This window comes from Scomber scombrus, chromosome 4, assembly GCF_963691925.1.
Source record: "Scomber scombrus chromosome 4, fScoSco1.1, whole genome shotgun sequence".
Classification (NCBI taxonomy): domain Eukaryota; kingdom Metazoa; phylum Chordata; class Actinopteri; order Scombriformes; family Scombridae; genus Scomber; species Scomber scombrus.
The window spans coordinates 1,070,907-1,095,734 of record NC_084973.1 but is presented as its reverse complement, the minus strand read 5'-3'; the positions used below and the strand labels follow the sequence as shown (position 1 = coordinate 1,095,734).

Genomic DNA, 24,828 nt, shown 5'->3' with positions numbered 1-24,828 from the left:
CAGCCGGCCTGTGTTGTATTGTGTTGGGCACACTGCCTGCTGCTCATTGACTGTTCATGCTGAGCCTGCAGTTACTGTCTGAGCTCAGTGTCACCACCACTGTTTGTGGAGGGAGGGGACATTTACCCCCACCAACCCAATCGCTGTCATTGTCTTTATTTTATTAGTTTCTTAGATTAGGTTGACTGTTTAATGGCAGTAACCGTTTCACTGTGGCTCAAACTAGATCTTTCTTCGCTGTGTAAACTTTAGGCAAATTTCCAAAGGTCACTAAAGATGAATATAAATCAGCACTTTTATCTCAGATGTTACAGTGAAGTCTTAACTGCAACTGCTGAGGAACATTTTTATTTGAAACAGGATTTATATTAGAGACATGTTTGTATTTCACCACTCTGCTGAAAACACCATTATTTAAATCACTACTACTTTTCAGTTTCTTTGACCAGTATTAAACTACAACTCAAATGCTTCCTGCACAGATGTTTCACATTAAAAGCTTTCCAGTAGTTTCCCTTCCTGGTAGGCTTTAAATGTGAAACATCTTTAGGAAGTGTTGAGTGAGAACAGAGTGTTGAGTACATGTTTTTCTATCCAGTTTCTAATAGTAAACAGACTTTATTTGTTTCTACTGGCTGTTGAGCCATATGCCTGATTTAGATACAGGCTTTACTTTGGTAAATACTGTGGTTGTTTTTGTTCTTTTCATGGAATTGAGAAATAAATGGTTCAGAAAGTGTACCACCACTGTCTAGATTAAAAACGTAAAAAAGATATTTTGATATTTTTGGAATGTGTACAGTCCCTGATCACCATGACATCTAACAACTGTTACCCGCCATTATCTGCACAGGACTGACCCACTGACCCAGGCAGTAAGATGAGAATATTACACTCAGTGTTTTATTAGCTAGGATTACATAGTAATTGGGGTAGATTTAAGTGGAGGCAGGGCGACAGTAATGGGGCACTGAGCTGTGAAATGGAACAGGAAGGGGCCGATGTGGTGGTGAGGGATTTGTTGTAAAAAAAGAAAAAGTTAATGAATGTAGCACACCTGTATTGGGGCTTTGGCTATTAAATCTATTTTTAATGACAATGCAGGACATGATGGTTTTCACGTGGGGATAATTAGAACAGCAGCCTTGAGAACTCAAGGATAAACACACACTTAGTGTGGGACAGGGTCCAGACACACACAGAGCAGAGGAAAAGTGCTGCTGTTGGTTCCAGCTGGGAAACTGGCCTGTGAGAGGACTGCAGGCCAGATTAGAGCAGTCACAACTTGTTTTCTATAGCAGTCTTGTTCACAGCAGGATATTGTATGTGCTTGGAGAATGTAGTTGTGTGTATAAGGTGAAATTCCTTGAATGCCATAGTGGTGACGTCATCAGTTAAGTGTCAGAGTGTTATATGTCTCTATGGTAGAACACCTACCATCACAGCAGTGTTTCTCATGTGATAACCTCAGGGATCAAGAGACTGACTTTACAGGAGTTGTGTTTATTGTGGCTACTTGAGCCTTCAGGACTGCTGTGTGGTTGTTAACCACTATTATTCTTGGATCTATAGTCCCATGAGGTGGACAGTGGGCACGCATGTGTATGTAGTTTACTTACACTACATTGGGTGTTTACACACACAGATGTATTCATACATGTTTGTCAGGGCAGACGGTCCATGCAGAGCCTCATGGACAAAGCCAATAAGCATGACCTTTGTGATTTGTGATTATCTACTTTTATAGCAGTTTTTGTTAACTAAATGTTCCAATAGGACAGTTTTAAAGCAGAAGTCACAAAAATCCTCTGTGATGTAAATTCAAACTATTCACACTTTCAAAGGTCATTTTAATGCTTGCATGCATAACTTTAAAACTATTTCGAGAGCAACGTAACACCCCATTTAATTAGTTATTGTTTCTGATTTGATCAAAAACTTGACTTAGGAAGATGCACTATGTCACTGCAATAAACTGAAATAACTTACATAATGGGGCCCTCAGAGCCCCTCTGCAACAAGGGGCCTCAAGATTATAATGCAGGTGTTAGATCTTTTGTTAAGATGGAATAACAGCTTTATTGTCGCCAGCATTAGCTTTGTCACAGTTATTTTGGGAAGAAGGTATTTTCTTGCAGAAACCAGATGCACTGTTGCATATTAACATTACAGAGTAGATCAGAAGGAGGAGGTTCTCAGGATAAAAGGATGGGAGAGACAGCATGGTAATTTGGTGTCTGCAGTGATTTACTGTGCCTTATATCTGCCCTTTGGGCTGGAGGCCACGTTGTCCTTTGAAGTGGCTCAGATGAAGGAGAGCAGTGGTCTCTGAGACATGTGAAGCTGCTCATAATGGCTGTGGTCATTGTGTTATAGCATAGAGGCAGAAGTGGACATGTTGTCTTTTTACCTTCACCTCTGGAACTGCAGATGTTCCTCACACACAACCATCTACACACACACACACACACACACACACACACACACACGCACACACACACACACACACACACACTTTATTATACCATATGTTATGTTACAGTGGGATTATGACAGTTTACGTGTGAAAATGATTTTTTTTTATTAATTGGTCACATTTGAGTTATTTGATCATGGTTATTTTTATTGAACAATAACTACATACATTATAGTGAAGTTTGTGTCTTACCTAACCCTAACAGCACGAGTGACTGACTATCACATTACAGCATCAGACGTTCTCTGTCCACACTGAATCTGTAAAATATGCACTTCTGTTACATCATGTAACAAATATCATATCTATCAGCTATGCACTGCAGCTCAGACTTCACATAGTCGTTAAACCATACACTAGCTTTGCTATAATTGCTCAATACATTGTAATATCTACAAAGTAATGTGCCAGTATTAAATGTTTTCAAGAGACAGCACATTCATTAGGATTTGGGTATAAATAAATAATTTCATTCAAAATATGATTTTTATTCATTGATATTATTCATGTCATTTGCATACAAAGGTCTACCCAACCGTTAGACTTAATAATCAACCTGCAGCAACACTTCAGAAGTAGCCCCATTCTGGAGACCTGCCAACCATGATTGAAAGTTGTACAACATGTCTTCATAGTTTTTATTGTGTCATGTTAAAATGTCATGAACTAATATGTTTGTTAGTTTTCATTGACTAAATACACAAGACTAACAACTAGGAACTACTGAAAGTAAAATGAACAGAAAAAGCTGTGTACATAAGCTGTTTATGTGCATCAATATTTGTTGTTATACAGCCTCAGGTTTTTTTAAAGGAACATTTTCAAAAATTCCTTATATTTGGTTAAGTGGGGAGATATTGCCAAGCCTCCGGTGTTCTGACAGGATCATGTCTCACCAATCCTATGTATCTAAAAAAAAAGGTGTAGTTCATCAGAAGCAGTTTCCAGTGAGGGGAGAGGAAAGATCAACAGCAGATAATACTGATCGTTGGGCCACATGAAGCATGTCTACAGTGTGGTGATAACCCTAACCCTTACAGGCTGAGTTTGGTGTATGAGAAATGACACATTTAAACAATTTAAACTGTAGGTTGTGTTTGTTGCTAACATGTATGAAATTTAAAGATCCGCCTGGCTAAACATACAGAAGCATAATTTCACTTTTATTTTGTATCAACCTGAAATATTTGGCACCATTTTCTACAGAGATGTTTTTAAATGTTAGTATCATCTTGTGTCACACCGGTTTGTACAGAGTCCACAATCCTTGTGGAAAATATCAAAAGTGATACACATTTTTGGTAAGTGGAACATTACTAGTCATGCTGTGTTTTTTTCATGAAGCCGACATGCACTTAGGACTCTTCTCTTGATCTTAATCAGCAGTGTTCCATTGGCCTTTTTCCACATGGCATTATTTAAAATAATTCATGTTGTTAGTAAGAGATGCAAGTTATGATTTTCTACTTTTAACATGGCATTATTTAAAATGATTTATTTGCAAAAGATGCAAGATATTCAACTTTTTTATGAAACTTGCTTTTTATAGAAAAACTAAAATGTGACCTTTTTCACAAGAACTTTTCATTTCAAGCGATGAGTGCTTTGACTTTGACGTAAATATTTAATTCTTAATCGAGGTAGTTCCAGGTCGAAGTTTGAAATAATTGTAATACTGATTTGAAGTCAGTTCGCCCAGCCTTAGCCCTAACATGAACTAACGTGAGTTTTAGATTTTCTATTTATGAGTGTTTGTCCAAATTGGTGGTTGCTAGTTTTAAGGAATGGATTTGTTTGGATCACAACAGTCATTGACAATAAAAGAGGCTTTTCTTAAATTTTCAGACATAAATATAATGTCACAGTGTCAGATGTTGATGTTAAAAGTGTCCAATTTGTCAAATAACAATGCAACTGTATGTACTTGCAGCCCAAGATGACATCAGCTTGTGACAGATTTCTTTATTTGGTCATCTGCTCCACAATGAGTTCAGTTTTTCCATTGTGAGCAGTCCTACCGAGCCATGACTCCATTACACAGCAGGGCAAAGTAAAATAAGTAGTTTACTTGTTGGAGGTGTGCTGGTCGACTGCAGCTCTTCATCAAACATCATCATCACTTTGGCTGTTTCTGCTTGTACTATTCCTTCCTGCATTATCACCAGTTTTTAGTGCTGCTAACAAATCTCCATGTTTCACTTCCTGTAAATTCTTCACATTAGTCAATTAAAAGCTTTTATTTTGAAGCAGTTAAGCAGGAAATGCTGGGTTTGCAGGGGTAACTTTACACAACTGTGATACATAAAGTTGACTAATCAACTTTTTTGTGCTTAGGTGGACTCGTTATGTACTCTGTTGTGATGGGTGCTGGTCATTGTTAGATATTAACAGACTACATTTCTAGGCTAACGTTTGCTAGCGTTGCACCTCGTTGGCGTATTAGCCGGAGAGTCGAGACACAAACTTCACATCCTTTGGATTTTCCTGGCAAAACAGTCCCAAGAATAGTTTCACTAGCTGTTACAGGACATTGAGGAAGTCAGAGAAGTATTATGTTGTTGATAATGTTAATTTTTGAATATTTTAAACAACATTCTAACATGATTCTTACATATTGCGCCTTTAAAGTCAATGACAAACAATTGAAACACAAAGACTTATAGTGTTACTGTGTGTGAAATGTTATCTTAAAGCCATCTGGCTGAGAATGTGAGCTCCTGAGGTGTTTCCTGAACAGACAAAGACAGCACTGCATGCCTCCTGCTTCTATTAGTACTGCAGTCATTTTAAAGGGGCTTTGAGTGTCCTCAGTGTTGAAGGCTCTTCTATATCAAACATGGATTTTCACAGTGGAGGACAGACCTCAGGATTAACCCTGTAATGCTTCTTTGCCAAAGTGATTGATGACAGGGAATAAGGGGGAGAGATCATGGGAATCCTTTGGCCGGTTTATCTCATTGTATTAAATCTGCTGCTCTGACATGGATGTGATCCCCAATTTACTGGTCCAGCATGTACAGGTAGTGGTGACAGAGGTCAAACTTGACGTGCCTCTTGACATCATTAACCTGGAAATTCTGTGGGAGTTAATCAACATCATATTTACTGACATATTGCAACACAGGAGGTAACAATGTTTTATGTCCAGATTAAAGAGCAATGCATGCAAGTTGCCATGGTGTTGTGGACATTATTTGATATGGATCCACATTGTATTCACAGTGAAAATCTTTTCTACTCATCCAGTCAGTGGGAGATGCTCCCAATGGAGTAGTTGGCTAAAGAAGTTAGAGGAAGGTCAGATTCTTCATTAAAGGTGGGAAAGTTAAGAGTTCAGTATGCTTGCCATGAAGCAGTTTATATGCCATGTCTGACTACATCTAAAAGTATAAACATTTCATTTTGACCTGGCTGGTGGAAGCCTGCAGTCATATCATACTTCCCTAATCTCTCCAATCGCTCTGTTCCTTATGTATCTGTGGTCTTAACATGATGAATCCTTCAAGCAGTGATAATGTAGCACAGTTTCAGACAGTCTCTCCTCGAAGGCATTCACTCACAAAAAGACAGAATGAGTTGTGTAAGGAACGAAAATGAGTTGCTTTAGAGATCAATTCGAACCCTTCCCTCTTCGGGCGTGGTTGTCGGTTGTTGTTTCTTTACATAAATGACTCCACAGAGGCATTAAGGGGGGGTTCAGATGCTGCTTACTCATCTAAGCTGGAGTACATTTGCCCAGTCAACCACTGAGTCTTCATGCTTGAAGTGATCCAGTGCAATGGTTTCATTCCTCTTTCTGCTGTTCCAAGCTGGACCGGTTTCTTTACGGCCCCAAAATACCAACAATAAGTTGATTGGTTAAAAACTGCAGTTGTTGGTAAAGGGCAGTAATGAGATTGTTATGGCACTCTGGCTGGCAAACTTAAACAAGCCATGCAAAGTTGAGATTTATGTTTTTTTATTTTATTTTTCATATATACTGTATGTCAGGTAAGCTTCCCCTCCTCCAATACAGAGTAGTGCCCCCTGCACTTTACTGTGGGCTATCAGCAATAATTAATGAGATCATTATTATTAATGTAATCATTAAAATCAATACACATTATGAACAAAATAAATTGAGACAAGACTTAAACAGATAGAAAACAATACCAGAATCATTACTGGGTAGAGTAGAAATTGTGAAAATCCACTACTCATTCCACATAGTGGTTTTAAAAGATGATATACATTGCTTTCAAATTGTATCTGGAATTATACAAGTAAAAGAAAATACAACAAAGTATGCTAACCCAACCTAAAGAAAAGGGTGAGCTTAGTTTTCCAAGTTTAATCATCTATTGTTATGCTATGCAAATATTGATTATTTCTAATAGCCAAAAATTGATAGTAAGCTGTCACACCTACAAAATGCTCTACAACATCACCTCAGTCTGAAGATGAAACATGGCTCCTGCTTTGAAATATTGACTTCTGAACCTTGAACCTGATGCATGTTTGTAGGTCTATCAATCAGCAACAGGAGGGGCTACAGACACAGGAGCAGCTGTCATAGAAAGCTCGTGACCTCACCTCTCATGTTGGTATGGTCACTGTTGGGCAACAATTAGGAGCCCTGTCAAATATGGAAAAAACAGCCATTTTCACCCATTTAATAATTAGACTTTAATCACCAATGTGTTTGCCACCTGTTTAAACCACCTGATGTATACCTACAGTTTAATCTAATGATGGGGAATATATCAATGTATTTAAAAGCGACAATTCCCATTAGATCGAGATTTGTTACAAAGTGAATAAATCAGCCATCTTTTCTAAATATATCAACAATCTACTTGAGCCAAAAAATAAATTCTACTGCATTAGATCAGGGTGAAAAAATCAGGAGGATGTTGGTTCACCTGGTATACTTTAGCTGGTAATTATAGCATCCATGTTTGTTCAGGCCACTCCGGAAAGTAATTAACTGTGTTGAAATAAAAAACGAATATTTTTTTCGGTATTCACTGAAAGAAATTTGACGTAACAGCTTCTGATAACAGGCCTTATGCTCCACCAACACCGGCATACTGAAATAGATGGGTGATCAGCCTCCTAGGCCCCTAGTAGCCCTTATATTCTACAAATGTGTGATGATAACACATACTAAATAGGCTGAGTTCAACAGTCACACTGGGTGCTCACAGGTGGCCACACATCATTCTGACCTCACTTGCCATCTTAACTTGTTCTGTACATCTGAATACGTCTCTGCTAGCTCTCACTTCTTGACTCACTTATGAATTACTGCAATATAGTATTTGTGTCACTGTTTTTGTTTTTAAATAATCACCTGCTGGTTCATCTCTTGCCCCCTGCTGTGCTGCAAGTCTCTGCCCTTTACTGCACAGTATCAGTATCAGTATGAGTGTGTGTGTGTGTGTGTGTGTGTGTGTGTGTGTGTGTGTGTGTGTGTGTGTGTGTGTGTGTGTGTTTGTTTGTTCATCCTTCTCATCGGCCCATGGTAAAATAACACTTAGAGCTGCCAATATGTGGTCAGCCTGTTGCCACTTAATCCTGTAGAGGCACAGAATGCCTCTTCATATTAGCTTCCACATCTTCTGTCAATGCTGCGTGTGTGTGTGTGTGTGTGTGTGTGTGTGTGTGTGTGTGTGTGTGTGTGTGTGTGTGTGTGAGAGAGAGAGAGAGAGAGAGAGAGAGAGAGAGAGAGAGAGAGAGAGAGAGAGAGAGAGAATGAGAAAGAATGAGAGAGAGAAATAGAGAGAATGAGAGAGAGAGAGAGAGAGAGAGAGAGAGAGAGAGAGAGACAGAGAGAGAGAGAGAGAGAGAGAGAGAGAGAGAGAGAGAGAGGTCCTATGAGAGTGCTGTTACTGCTGGCACTTAGCCAACTGGAAAGTTGCCAGCATGTCAAGGAAGGCAACTGCAGCTTTGTTCTCTGATTATCTCTTACACACACTCTTACAGACTCTCACACACTCAGTGTAGTCATTTACACATGAACAAAATGCAACAAAAACCAAATGACATCAATTCTCATAATTATGACGTAGTAAATCAAAATTAGGATTATTATATGACACAATGATGCTCCTCTTCTGTTGTGTTTCTGACATCGTAGTTGTTCCAGGTGTGTTCATTGTCTCCAGAGGTTTATAAAACACACTTACTGTTACCACCAGTAACCACAGGAGTTGCCAAATCATGCTGGGACTGAAATCTCCTCAATTATAACTTCAAATAATGACTTTCTGTTATGTAACTATAAGTTAGTATCTGTAGTGTCTCATGACTTTGATTTAGGGATGTGCATGGCCACATTTCAGGGTCGACTAGTCGGTGGGTATAATCGACGACTAGCTGAATATTCGCTGCATGCCAACATTCACAGGAGCTAAATAGATGATGCGTCAAAAAATATTCAATATTCATAACAAACAACAAGCTTTTCATTGTCTTCATTTCTTTACACATTAATTAAAAGAAAAAATCGTAAAGGCTTACAAACCCTTAAACATAGAACAGCGTGGATTTTCTTTTCTCCCCGTCATAAACAACACTGAGCATTTCCTTTACCATCATGTTAGCAATCAGAGACGTAACATTAGTTTTCTCTCTGAGACTTTTGTTCCAGATGTTGACGTACTAGTCTGGTGATTAGCGTCAGGTCCGTCTCCCTCAGTAACCGTCACAGCAGATGATACTTCCTCAGATGAGTCAGCAGTTTTTCCACGCTGGACTTTTGTGTGGCTTCGTCTGCATCACGTTCCCTCCAGTCAGCTAGCTAGCAGGATAACTTACTACCATCACGTTCCCTCCAGTCAGCTAGCTAGCAGGATAACTTACTACCATCATGTTCCCTCCAGTCAGCTAGCTAGCAGGATAACTTACTACCATCACGTTCCCTCCAGTCAGCTAGCTAGTAGGATAACTTACTACCATCATGTTCCCTCCAGTCAGCTAGCTAGCAGGATAACTTACTACCATCATGTTCCCTCCAGTCAGCTAGCTAGCAGGATAACTTACTACCATCACGTTCCCTCCAGTCAGCTAGCTAGCAGGATAACTTACTACCATCACGTTCCCTCCAGTCAGCTAGCTAGCAGGATAACTTACTACCATCACGTTCCCTCCAGTCAGCTAGCTAGCAGGATAACTTACTACCATCACGTTCCCTCTAGTCAGCTAGCTCGCAGGATAACTTACTACCATCATGTTCCCTCCAGTCAGCTAGCTAGCAGGATAACTTACTACCATCACGTTCCCTCCAGTCAGCTAGCTAGCAGGATAACTTACTACCATCACGTTCCCTCCAGTCAGCTAGCTAGCAGGATAACTTACTACCATCACGTTCCCTCCAGTCAGCTAGCTAGCAGGATAACTTATTACCATCACGTTCCCTCCAGTCAGCTAGCTAGCAGGATAACTTACTACCATCACGTTCCCTCCAGTCAGCTAGCTAGCAGGATAACTTATTACCATCACGTTCCCTCCAGTCAGCTAGCTAGCAGGATAACTTACTACCATCACGTTCCCTCCAGTCAGCTAGCTAGCAGGATAACTTACTACCATCACGTTCCCTCCAGTCAGCTAGCTAGCAGGATAACTTACTACCATCACGTTCCCTCCAGTCAGCTAGCTAGCAGGCTAACTTACTACCATCACGTTCCCTCCAGTCAGCTAGCTAGCAGGATAACTTACTACCGAGTTTTTCAACGAAACTAAACAAAACAACCACAGCACAAAGGTCAACATTAGTCCCTGCGAACGACTCGTTGATTATTCAGTTTTAATGACACATCCCTGGTTTGATGCTTGATTTAAGTCACATGCATATTAATTCATCATTTATGTTTTATTTTTCAGTAAACCTCACACTGTTGCTACCTCGTATACACACCTTGCTCTTCCTCTTATTAACATCCAAAATGGAATTTCGATGTTGTCAGTCCACTTTTTTCCAAATGACTTCATATTATTTCTGTTTTGGGCAGTTTTGTGAAAATGCTAAGAAACAAAAATGAATGAATGAGAAGCTTTGAAATAACAGGTGTAGTTTTTACAGTGTGTATCACTCTCAGACTGTGAGTCACAGGTGTAGTTTTTACAGTGTGTATCACTCTCAGACTGTGAGTTACAGGTGTAGTTTTTACAGTGTGTATCACTCTCAGACTGTGAGTTACAGGTGTAGTTTTTACAGTGTGTATCACTCTCAGACTGTGAGTTACAGGTGTAGTTCTGATGAAAGCAGAATGGCCAGGAGGCTTTTCTAGGTTCAATGTCAGCAGGCTTCCCTAAGCTGACCCCGGTGACTGGCAGCCTTCAGGTTCAGCTGAACTCAGTGTCCTTCAGCCTGCCTCAGCCTGTCTGTCTGTTCATTTACCTCACACACACACACACACACACACACACACACACACACACACACACACACACACACACACACACACACACACACACACACACACACACACACACAGAGGGGAAAACAAAAACAAACAGGGTATCAAGACGTGTCCAAACAGACAGGAATGCTGCCCAGTGACTTTTCTCTCACTGAGTTCATTTCTCTCTGCCTCTGAGCTGGATGCAGGAAACCTAAACAAATGAAGTCATGTGAGGAAACGGTGTGCATGCTATTCACCTTTGCTTTACTACTTAATGTAGACCTACATCCTGATCATATTGTTGGACTTGTTGGTATTGTAATAGACGATCCTCAGAAACTACCACAAGAATTTCTCCTCTTGTTTGGGTCATGTGATTTTTCATCTGGATTACCCTAAAGCCATGAGAAGCACTTTCAGCTGCTTTTCAAAACCAATTCCCACCAAAGCTCTTATTAATCTCGTGTAGAGTTCGAATGTAATTATTGAATAAGTGATGCATGAGATCTCGTTAATGATGGTGGATTCAGTTACTTTTTATTGTTATGTTAACTAAATGAAGGCACTCAGCTCATGAGTTCATCAGACAGTTGCTGCGAGTCTATGTTCATTCATACATGAGTGAGATATATTGCTAGAGTCAATCCCCTTTCATATTGTTGCACTTACTGAATGTCTGCCAAGCTTAATGTGTGTTATTGTTACTACAGTATTAAAACCGTTGTTTCAGGATTATGTGTTCAGTTAAAGGTTAGGGTTTGTTTTGGTTTTTTTCCAGAACTATATTTGTATTTCTTTTTATAAAGCCCAATAGATACATTGGCTGGCAAGTGTTTATTGTTCTACAGTAGGTTTTGGTATATATGTAGGCAGATGATAGACAGTTCACAGTATCCAGCAGTGTAACATAGGTGACCATCTGGTGTCATTGTGAACAAGTTTAAGTTATTGTTTTACTATATATATATGCCATTATACCATTACTGGATATGTATTAGTTCTACCTATTGGTATAGGCCCAAATAATTCTGTATTTGTTAGGCTTATTTTTATACTGTCATTTAAATAGTGGGATACAGAAGACAGTATTTGCCATGACAATAGCTGTACACAGTCTCTTAAAATAGTTTTAAACCAGTGCAATACATTTTAAAATTGGCACAAGTTTGTTACCAAAAACCTGCACTACACACGCTCAATTTCAAGGAATCAATTTCTGCTTTGTTCCAAAGTGATTCAGTAATTAAAACTGTACTGTTGGTGTGAATCACTATTTCAGGAGCAACGTCAGTTTTAGAAGAAAGAACATTTAATAAATGCATATAATTGAACTTTGAACTGTGAACCTTCATTTATTATGTTTAACTGTAAATGAGATTATTATTCATTAATAATTCATGTATAATGGATGTTTGAACACAAACGTCTTTTTTAGTCAATAAGTTTCCATGATTTTAATTTATTTCAAGTTGCAGGAAATGTCACGTTAGTTAGCCTAACTTAAATAAATGTGTTGTTTGGCATACACACACTATATTTCACATGGAATGATTTAGTTTAGTGAAATAGTAATTCTGAATAGTTAAGAATACATCGTGAGTAAATGGAAGAGTACTGTACAGGTTGTTTAGTTGCTTACTACACTGACAAAGCATTTGTTTAGTGCAACATATCTATTCCACCTGAAATTAATGTTTTCATGCTTTTATTTGTAAAGTTGCTGAACTACTTAAAATATACCCATACATGTAATGAAATAAATGTTTCCATGTCATCTTTATTAAAGCTGACTGTAGAAAAATATTTTAAATTAATTTCACTAAATGTACTTCTTTGTGTGTGTGTGTGTGTGTGTGTGTGTGTGTGTGTGTGTGTGTGTGTGTGTGTGTGTGTGTGTGTGTGTGTGTGTGTGTGTGTGTGTTTGTGTGCATGTCAACGTGTTATTGCTTCTATGAGCACATGTGCATCATTGTCTGTGGATATATGCTTTGCTCACCACGGGCCTCACAATTGATCCTGTGGCATTGTCATCCGCTGTGCATTTGTGCACTTAACATTTTTGCAATCGCTTGCTGTTCCTTTACCTTTCGATATTCCCTCCACCACGGACCGCCTGCAGTGCAGCACTCACAATGCACTCACAACCTCCCCTCCCCCAACGCAAACACACACATGTACACCTCCTCCCACCTCCGGAACCCTCCCCTTAACGAACCCCCAACCCCCCTATGGTTTCCTCCTGAGTGCTGACCTGCACTGGTCCTTTAATATTGGTGACAGCTAATACACTTCTAAATGATCAGTTATTATCTCAGGGGCCTCGTCCACAGGGCCCCACTGATTCCAAAGGTCATCCTTCTGTCTTCCAGTATTGATTAAGTGGGCCTGTTAACATGACTCTGGGCCTTACTGAAAGTGAACGTTGCCACTGACATATTTCCACCAGCATCTGGCTGGAGAGGTTCATTTAAAAGCCTCTTTGACTCCGTCGCTGCCCCTGTGAATAGGGCAGGATGAGGAGCATAATGGATATGCCAATAAGGAAACTAGTGCTACTAAAATATACTGAGGGCCACAGACACAGACACAAGCAGGTATCCTGCTGCGATATGACCGTTAAACAACAGAGAGAGGAGAAGAAAACACATTCAAAATACAAAACACTAATAAATGAATAAAGGAAAGAGTTTCATATGTTGCATATATAAAGAAGGGTTAAGTCAAGAGCAGCTGGACTATAGACCTTATTAAGAAGCGTGGCTTACACCCTGGGTTTGCCTTACTAATTACTGTGCTAGCACTGTCTGATATTAAAATTTAATTTAATTTTAAAAATCTATGTTTCCTTTACAATGTTGGCATATTTATGTGTGCATATTTATTTTTTTACTCAAGTGAAAACTGCTATTAAAATCATAGGACATAAAGGAAAGCCATCTCTTCAATCCATCTATGATGCAAAAGTAATAAAACAGGCACACAGAATCCTCAATGACCCAACACCCACACACACACACACACACACACCCACACACACACACACACACACACACACACACACACACACACACACACACACACACACACACACACACACACACACACACACACACACACACACACACACACACATCCTCCATCATTAATACAAACAGTTACCATCAGGAAAATGCTTCAGAGCAGCAGATACTAAAGTAATCATTTCAACATCCATAACACTGCTAAACAAACAGCCACACACATAACACACCTAAGCTTGAGAAGCAAATATCCCTTTTAGCTTGAGATCACTTTAATCTATTAATCACTTACTATTTATTACTCATGTTTTAGGACTTTTTAAAGTTTTTTAAAATAGGTTTTACTTGAATGGTTTTATGTAAATTATTATTATTTTCTTTCTTTACCTTGTGCCTTAATATGTCCATGTTTATTTAGGAATACATGCACTATTCAACAATGTGCAATATGCAACTCACCTACCTCATTACATACTTATGTCACTGTGTTCAATATTGCATTTTTGGTCATGTCACTGTGTCTGTCATGTATGTTGTTTATGTAAAGCTGTATTCAACACTTTTAACTTTTATCTTATCGTATATTATAACAACATAGTATTCTAAAATCTGAGTGTTTTAAAAATGAACCAACAGGTATCAGGTACAAACCCAGTTCATCCACCGTACAAACCATCCCACTCTTATGATGCTTTAGATTTTTGTTTGAGTGCCAGACAAAAGCTGCCAGTGCAAACACAGTTGCAGAGCAGTTTGTTGGGTCTGAGTAGTTTCTTGGTTCCTATCAATACAGATGTGTTTGCAGTGAGGAAGTGCAAGTGGGGCAGATGAGGTTGCACTGTGCTGATTTCAGGTATCATGCTCAGTTATTGAGTCAGAGATTATTTTAAATCTAAGTTTCTGGTCATGTTGCAATGATTTAATGACATTTGGGAGGTACTGATAATGTATGCCTCCTCAACACCTTATTAAAACAACGTTGTCCAGGTATTTGCATTGATTTGCATGAATGGATTGCTTTACGTTGTGTATATGTTCTCATAGACGATGTGGTGTGCAGCTGCATGACAAACTGATGTGTTGGTCATTTGTTTAGCGCTGACAAAGACGTACGTTAGTGATGCTCCGGATGTGAAAAAGCTATTCATGGCTAAATAGCATTCTCCTGATATAGTTGTGGCATAAGAGTGGCACTGTGTGTCTTTGTATTGAAGGTGCTGCTGTGTGACACTACATTACACTCGCTGTGCTCAAGTTTAACTCAGAGATTGTCTTAAAGTCACACATTGTCCTTGTCTGTGTTGTCCACAATCTAAACCTACGTTCCCTGTTCAGGAGACTCAAAGGCCTCTCCACCTACATGCTGTTTAATTTCTTTGGTGAAAAATGTAACTTAATTATTAATTGATTTCTTTGCTTCTCTTTTTTTCTAGTTGTATGAATTGGATGATGATGTAAAGCGCAAAGAGTTTCTTGATGACCTTTTCAGTTTCATGCAGAAACGAGGTAAGTGATTCCTCTTTAGAACACCACATGGCATGCTCACTTTATACACATATATTTGTGGTGTTTGACTGTGAGTTTGGGTGTTGCTTGTCCTTCACAATAAAAATATTACAGAGTTTATGAATACATTTCAGTAATTGGTAACCGATACCAGCTAACCCAATCACCAGCTCAGCTCACATTGTGTCCAAGCTCTTGATTTCACTAATGTGTCAAAGCCCATGACAAGGTTATTTCTAATGCTTTCAGTCAGTTCCCTGTATGACATTTTTACTCACAGCTTCCAAATATTGCTATTTTTTGTTAATTACTAAACAAATGTGCCTTTCCAGGCCTCCAGAAATGATTTAGACGTAGATATAACAAAGAAAAAACTGTGATCAGCTGAGGTTAAACAGGTAGACAAAGAGTCTCAAGTTGACATTTTGCTTTAAGGTGTCACAAGCTAAAAAGGTTGCAAACCACTAGCTTATCTACTGGTGGATACATGACTAAACTATGAAACTTTTGTCAACTTTTGTCAACTTCATCCACTGAGGAAGACGAGACAAAAAGCTTGTAAATGAAGCTTGTTTTTTTTGTTTGTTTTTCTGAAAGAATTTTGTGATTTGACTATCTCCACCACCTCAGACTACACCTTGGTTGTATTTTTAATAGCTGTAAATAATAAAGGTCAGCTATAAATAAAATAGCTTCAATCTCTGTGATCTGCTGCAGTTATTAAATGAAAATAAATAAAGCACTTAGAAATTAAACAAGAAATTTAGATTGGCACCACAAATGTTGCTGTGATCAGCCCGACAAGTGTCAGCTTTGGGGCAGTGCTGCAGTAGCAGGACCAGCACTGTGATCATGGATGTCTGTGACTGACTGACTGACTGACTGACTGACTGACTGACTGACTGACTGACTGACTGACTGACTGACTGACTGACTGTTCCCACACCATGGCTGCAAGACTATTGAAGGAGTGTGTGGAAGCGCTGTTGCGACTAAGCCGGCAAGATGATTTCAGCAGCTCACCCGGTGGTGCGCTTGAGACCGCTGCACATGAGAATCTGTGATGTGAGTTCACTCAGCTTCAGCTGCATTGGTGCCGGGTCAAACAGCACAAGCTCACAGAGTAGGAGAGAAAAAACAGCTCTTCATGCGCCGGGAGGCATGAAGGAGAACACACAGTTAAAGTACCGCAAGTAACAATCATTCTGACAAAACACTCAATACAGAGTGAGTCTTAGAATAACAAGAGACATCCAAACAGTGAAACAGATGAAAGAGCAGGGGGAATTAACTGATAATTATATAGCTATAATTAAATATTCAAATTTTCTCTTTCAAAGACTTCCCAAGATGTGAGTGTAATGTTTTTTTGTACTCAAACAGAGCTTAACCATGTTGTCATGTTATATGCTACTTCAGTACAACTAACAACACATATTACTAGGACCACTACAGAAAACTGCAGATAAATATTTAATATCTAAGAATTGACATTATGACACTGACTATCCCTGTAAGTCTGGATACTGACTATACACAATCCAGTCATATACTGGCTATATACTGGGCTTTGACCTAGTCTTAACAATAGCAGACATAAGCATAGGGCGACACCCTCCTGAAAATGTGATCCATCCTCTGCTTTTATTGGCCACTTACAGCCTGACGGTGTATTTTCCCAAAGTGTGGATTCTGCCGGCAGCAGCTGGTTTTATTGGGGAAATAGATCTGTGTTTAGACCCTTGCATAATATCAGGAAGTTTACCACCCAGTAGAGAATAAAAGGCACTGCCAGTTACAATGACTGTCTATTTTAGGCACACGTCTAGCGTGCCATGTTTTTGTTATTTTGAATTCTTTCTTCTGTACACAATGTTTTACACACTGGCAGATACATTTGTCTCATGTCCTCACCTGTCTGTCCTTGAGTTACTAAACAATGGCTTTAATATATATCAGGAAATGCATATTTTTTACAAAGTTTATTTTCTATTACATTACTTCATCTGAAATATGAACATCAAATTGTCTTAAATTTGGTATCATATAAAAATATTTCTTTGTTTACCTACAGCAAATTCTGCCCTCTGATTTCCTGTCCAGTCTAAGAAAAGAATGTTCCTGTTCAACTGAGCAGAAGAAATGACTCACATTTAATATGTGCATGTGTTTTATTTGCAGAGAGCTGAACAAATGAGAATTTAACTTGGCTGAATTCCAGAGATACTGTATATCTCCATTATAAACTGAACATGTGTTGGATTACATTGAAGTGTGAGGATGAAACCATTTGTCATGTCATAGATCACACATATTTTACACACTCAACCAAACTTCATTTTGTGACTTTAAAGTAATAGTCAGAGTTTCCTACACTGATAGCAACACTATTTTTACTGAATGAATATTTATTATATGACAAACTTACAAATAAACAGCACACAGTCTTTTATATGCAAAGAAAAAAGACTAAATCCTACTTAATGAAAAAAGCTACTTGACATTTCATTCACAGGTATGTTTCACAATATCAAAAATGAGAATGAATGCAATTTGAAGTGATGTTAAAACAAAAAAGACATTTCTGACACACACAGTAGACAGATGTTTTATGTTTTAAATATGACACATTACTGTATAAATGATAATTGTAGAAATATCCCCAAAAAGTTGTGAAAAGTTGCAGGAAAGCACTCGTTGATGGAGTAATGATGTAGTCGGGTGGTCACTTGGGTTTAGAGACAGTATGGATTGTTGTTGGAGCGTTCAATTAGAGATTGATTTTGGACTTAGTGTAGGGAGACATTGTCAGTGCGAAGCAAATCAGCGGCAGCCTATCTCCACTGTTCACCTCTGACAACTGTGATCAGAGTGGACTGCTCCAAATATCCCGATCAATGTGTCTTGAAATCATCACTGTCATTTTGCACTGACAAACAAATGTCAGTTAGATCAGCTTCCCACTGAGAAAGTGTCAAAAACAAACACACAAAAAAAACAGGGCTCCTTTAATATCGTTCATGTATTGACTGTTAAATCCTGGTCACAACAATACAAGAGGTTTGGGCTCTCCTGTATCTGAGACGTCTTAAGATATAGAGTATATTTAGTTTTTCTTCATTTGCACAACCTCATAAGGCAGGGGTCAGCAGTTAGGTTCAATGACTGGCCAGTTTTTTAAGGATTTGTCATTGGGGGAGAGGTGTTAATCGATACAGTTAAAACAAAGGTTTATATGTTTATTTCTTTTAACTCATTTAAGAATAAATCAGATTTACAACACAGTTAAATATTTTATCTAATAGAGAAAATGGCATCAACACAGCATTTCTCTTCCACTGCCAAAAGTTGTTGAATATGTATTATATATGTATTAAACTTTGATTTCTGGAAGGTTTATTGGACTTAAGATAGTATGACAGTTTGATTGCCTCTGCTGGTGTGGGGGCAGGATTAGATGTAACAAGTATATATGACAATAACTGAGATTTACAGGAGCTTTGTGTTTATTTTGTTATTTGTAGATTTGTGAACAATTCTGTTAATGCTTTGACATAAACTATGAAAGTCAGAATTTTCATCAGAGGGCCAAATATTTTTGCTGCAGGGCTGAATTTGGACCACGGGCCACTATTTGCCAACCTCTGCCATAAGGCATCATTAGCAAATGAAAACAGTTGTACTATTAACTACAGTAAATATGATAAAGTATACCTTACCAAGAAAATTAAGAATAAAGGCTAGTTTCTAATATAAATCTGTTGAGGTGTGATTTGTGCTTATTTGCCATTGAGATGGGGGTTACCGTGGTGACGTCTGTGCATGGAGACATCACATGCGTACCATGTTCGGGGTCATGTCATTGGTCTAAACTTGTCTGACCTTCCAGCCTTGAGTGACGTTCATCTTGTGTAAACTCAGCTGGAACACTGGTGGAAGGTCATTGATCAGTACGTTAGTGTGAATACAATAACATGATCAGTGTTTGTATGATAGTTACAATCATTAGAATGACTGCAGTGATGTAAACCCTCTTGAATAGCAGTCAGAGGATTATAAATCATCATGTATGAAACAAAGTCTTCTCACAGATGTGTTGACAGTGTTCAGCCTCGAGTGTGTGGCGTCTGGTTGCAGCCTCGGGTCACGTGCATTGTGTGTGTATTGAATGATTAGAAACCCTGGTAGATTGAACAGATGAAAAGAAGATCAGGTCCTGTCAGTGTTATTTGGGGGTGGGGGTGTGTGCAGCTATATTTATCCCTATGTGGGAACCTGCCCAGTATCAGGATAAAGTTACTTGGAAAGAGTTTCCTCAGAGGAAACAACACACACACACCTCTTTCATAATGGATAATAAAGCATTTATGCCTTTTGATAGATCAGTCCCCTTTGTGTGTAGCTACTGCTCATCACAATAGGGAACCCATACTAACTTATTATGCTCATATTACATTGCAAAGTCACAGTGTCTTGATACACATTACAAGTATATATATATAAATAATAATAATTATATATATAAAGTGAAATATAAAAAACAGCTTGACACAGGTAATAAGTTGGTATAGTAAGAATTCTAGAAGCTACATTTTGGAAGTCATAAAAATGATATAATAAGTAACTAACATATAGTTCAGTACAATAATATAACACAATGGTTGAAATATATTAATATACAGCATATCTGAATATATCATTCAGGTGTTTAAATGCAGTGAAGAGTCAAAGGTGACAACTAACCCTAACCCTGGTTTTTAACTTTCGCTTTAGAAGAAATAAGACTTAGCTTAGATGTAACTGTAACATTCAACTGCTACAATCAGAACAATAAATAATACAGATATATTTATATTCTCCTGAAGGAGCCTTTTCTGCTTTGTAGCAGGCTGTGGAGCACAGTAATGAGAGGATCTGCATCTGATCATAAAATAATGTGCTCTGATACTGATGCTTAGGATCTGCTTAGAATGTCTCTATTGAGGAGATAGGGTCTCCTTTAGAGATTGGTATAGGAATATTATTATTATTATTATATTTTTTTAAATCATTGTTATTATGCACATTTACACTCTAATCAGGTAGAATGTTGCAAAATGTGAGAATAGAACATTTTTTTAAAACAGTGGTGTTAATCCAGCATTCAGCTCAGTGGTCCTCTGACTGACCCTTGACCTTACAGACATTCATCTCATTGGACACAACCATTGGACGGATCAGCTTCCTGTCAGAACACATCTAAAGTTACTTTTATGATTGATTGATTTTTGTTGCTAATTCATCTGTAAACAGCTGTTTTTATTGCACAGGCCTGCAGGTGCCAACAGTTAGTAACAGTAACGTATTTGCACATGTATACCAACAGGTTCATAAGAGATTAATCAATGGTTCAAAACTAAAATATCAGAGCATCAGAGAATATTTTTTCTAAAGGTATTTTTGAGATGTTTTTTAAACTGAAATGTGTTATACAGGTAGCGTAGCTCCTTTAAGGAATAGCTCAGTGTATAGGTTGTGTGTGTAGAGAGAGGGAGAGCATGTGTGTGAGGGTGAGTATGAAGTTAACAATAACATTGTAGCTGTGAACTTAGCAGTGTAGCATGTGTAGCATGTGTACAGTATAAGCTATTTGTAGATTAAAGAATTGTTGATGCAAATGGGGAAAAAAAGACCAAAAAATGAGGACAAATGAAATTGGATTGCACAGAGAGAGGTGAGCAGTGTGTAAGTGTATTAAAGTGACTCTGACCTGCTGATAGAACAGCTGACAGACAAGCTGTCTTCACCAGGCTGACTGACAGCAGAAATGTACTGATACAAAAGAGTTTTCATGTCGGCTCCACAGGAAGAAATCGACTGTGTTTGTTTTTATTGATTATTGATTGAATATCTTCTTCTAGATGAGATGTCCGTGATTCTTCACTATGTTCTGCCCTGCTTTCCACTACAAAGAGGTGCAGCTGTGCCGTGATAGTGATGCAGTACACTGACATATTGTCTCTTCTCAGAGGAACGTTAAAGTGTTGCATCAGGCAGTAGATGGTCAGAAAACCTTTGTGTGGCAGAGGCATGGAATGCTCATTGAGAGATTCCATCAAAAGCAGAGCAGACAATGGCTGTCATAGGCTCCTTTGTGTGCTGATAAATACCCATGGTGATTTACTGTTGCCCCGGGGCTGTGCTTATTAATTGATTATTATCTGAGGACTACCATCAGCACCTTTTCTCAAATGGGTCAACTTTTGTCTCACACCTAATTGCTTAAGAATACTATGTGGCAGAAGAAAAGGCTACTTGAGAGTTACCTTAAAAAATGACTGAGTCTTCGATCGCTGTGACACTAAATATTCCCCCCTTCATTTCCCTCTGACTTCCTTTATTTTGATGTTTTCTTCACACAGTTAGCACAGGACTGATAATGCTGGTAACTGCAGGGACCTGAGTTCATTTTCTGTCATTTCTGTCAGTATTTATTTCAGTGAATGATGTCCATGTAGAGGAAACTGTGCTGAGCAGACACTAATGAAGCACTGGGTCATAGGTAGAGCTGGGTAACTACTTTTTGGGTACTCACTAAAATGTGTGTGGATGACTGAGAATCAAAAACTGTCAAGTATTGGAAGGTGACATTAAAAGTCAGGCCAGATGTATAATCTTCTCTTGTCTTTTTGATTCCAATCACAAGATGGACAGTTTTACACTTTGAATTGTTGTTTGTGGTTGATCTAGTCATCTGTACAATGCTCCATCCAGTGTGTGTGTGTGTGTGTGTGTGTGTGTGTGTGTGTGTGTGTGTGTGTGTGTGTGTGTGTGTGTGTGTGTGTGTGTGTGTGTGTGTGTGTGTGTGATTGAGTCAACATGCTGACTATTTTCAAAATGAGTTAACCATTGTTTTGTTGGTGACTCAGGCTGTCCTTACTGTTTAATCCCAGGAACACTGAACACTTGTATATAATATAAGGAATGTATGTATATTGTAGATATAATTATAGATATTATTATAGATATAATTGCACATTATTTTACACAGAGATTGTTTATTGCATATAGTATTTTATTTTAATTTATCTTTTTTATTTTTTAAATCACTTTCACCATTACAAGGTTGTGTCAATTTTGAATTTTTCCCTAGGGGAATCAATAAAGATACCTTACCTTACCTTAAAACATCAAAATGGCTACTTAGCATATATTTTAGACTGCATGACTACTGCTACTGTCTTACAGTAACACTTGGGATTTAAAAACACTCAAAACAATGCTTTTATTATTCTCTTTTATAGGCTTGTTAAGGAATAAGTTTAACAGTGTTTTACTTTTATCTTCTTAGTTCCCTACTCTGTGTGTGACATTGCCCACTGGTTCTTACTGAAGATGTAAATCTGGAAATTGTACGCGTGTGTGTGTGTGTGTGTGTGTGTGTGTGTGTGTGTGTGTGTGTGTGTGTGTGTGTGTGTGTGTGTGTGTGTGTGTGTGTGTGTGTGTGTGTGTGTGTGTGTAAGGTAATTCATTGATGTGTCTTTAACAGTTTTTGGATGAGAAGAGGAATAAGATATATCAGGCTAGTTTTTAAGGTTTGGGGCCACTTAGGTCCCTGAGAAAGAGTGTTCGTTCATATCTTGCTGATGTTTGACAGGCATCTTCATTTAGGGAGATGAACAGAAGTAGATAAACAGCTGTTTCCCCTGTGACGCTGCATTAATCGTTCATTTCATGGGTTAAAAGAGCAAAGTCAATGAGGAGGAGAAATTCTCATCCCATTATCGGCTCGAAGGTGCAAAGTGAACGCATCAGCGATGAAGCCAAGCATAAAGAGGATTACTGCACTACTAGAGCCCCTGATGCTCCACATTTTTCCAATTACAAACTCCTCTTCTCTTAGCAGCTGAGGTATTAACAGAAGACAACTATTAGACTCAGAGGAAAGTGGATTTCTTCCACCTTGTCCACTATAGCTCATTGTCATAATGATACATGACCTGATGAGATAGTTTGTGCTGACAAAAGGTGTCCATCCTCACTCTTTTATTCCTTATATCTCTTTCAGAGAATCAGAGGGACAAATACATCACCCTCAGTATTGAAAGCACATAAATCTTGTTTTAACAGGCTTGTCTAGCCTCAGATTCTGTCAGACAAAGGCTGAGGCTTTTATTTATTGCCTCGATCCTTGTTTGGTTGGCCATTGTGTGTTCTACATAATAACAGTATTATAGATCGGCATGGATACACATTATAATCAGTGGTAATAAAGATAAGCTGGAGGGGGAGGGGTGGAGGCTGCTGCTGGGTTTGTCGTATTTCACTGTACAGGTAATTTGCCAAGGCTATGAACATACAGTACAAATGTGAAGTGACAGCCCTAAATTTAAACAATAATACAATATCTGTTTTAATCACATGACAGAGAAAGTGTCTCATGCCTACAGTTGCCAACTCAGTTTGAAGTGAAATGATCTGGTTAAAGTTTGGTTAAAGATAAAGAGAAATTGTGTTGGTTTCATGTTTTTCTCAAAAGCACAACGCAGGATGGAGAGTGAATTGTAAAGTGACACACATCACAAGAATGTACAACCTGTACAACATACGAGACATGAAAACAGGATGTGCCAACACCCTACAAAGAAAAGGTATAAAAAGGGTTTAAAAATATGCCAAGGAGGACGCTCTAATCTGTAGCCTTTCCTTACTAAAGCTGTGTGAACTTAAATGTTCTGTGTTGACATGTGGTCTCAAACAATGTGCAAAAGAAGGAGTTAAAAGAAATACTACACAGACAGAATACTTACATCAAATGTGCCGTGGAGGATGTAGAGCAGCTAGGATAGTGTATGGGTTCCCAAGACTTCACAGTCCAGATGATTGAGGGTGAAGAAGCTTTCCTGGGTGTTAGTGTGAAGGTGAGTCCACTACATGTGGTGAAAGTCCATCATAATCTGGTGTGTCCTGGTTCTCTGCCACTTTATTTACAGATTCACAAAAGTAGTGAGTGCTGTGCTCAGATGGCACCACTAGGGCTGGGTAGGTATAGGTACTCAATACCTTTAAGGGATCAACCGAAATAAATCGATACCAAGTAATATGGACAAAGGTGGACATAGTACACAAGTACAGATACTCCTCAAATATTACTCCAATACAAGTAAAAGTAGCTTAGTCAAAACATTACTTAAGTAAAAGTACTAAAGTATATACTTAAAAATGTACTTAAGTAAAAGTATTAAAAACATATCTCAGGAAATACAGGAAAGGAAAGTAGCTTTATTGTCATTCTACATAAAAAAGATAGAAAATATGAATATCTTCAGTTAAATAAACACTACAAGAACTTCTATTGACATGTACGGATTAACAACTTATTGGCTAGTTTACTTTATAGTTTACTTATATCATGCATCAGTCACAGCCACATCAAAGACAGCTTAACTTAATCATTCAACTG

At 38.4% G+C, this 24,828-nt stretch overlaps 1 protein-coding gene across 1 annotated transcript in view; it reads left to right on the top strand.

The window, feature by feature from the left end:
- arid3c (AT rich interactive domain 3C (BRIGHT-like)) overlaps positions 1 to 24,828 on the top strand; it is an 83,533-nt gene that overhangs the window by 48,939 nt on the left and 9,766 nt on the right. Inside the window, exon 4 of the mRNA XM_062417394.1 lies at positions 15,314 to 15,386. Within this exon, the coding sequence (XP_062273378.1) occupies positions 15,314 to 15,386 (73 nt within the window). The remainder of the gene's footprint in view (positions 1 to 15,313; positions 15,387 to 24,828) is intronic.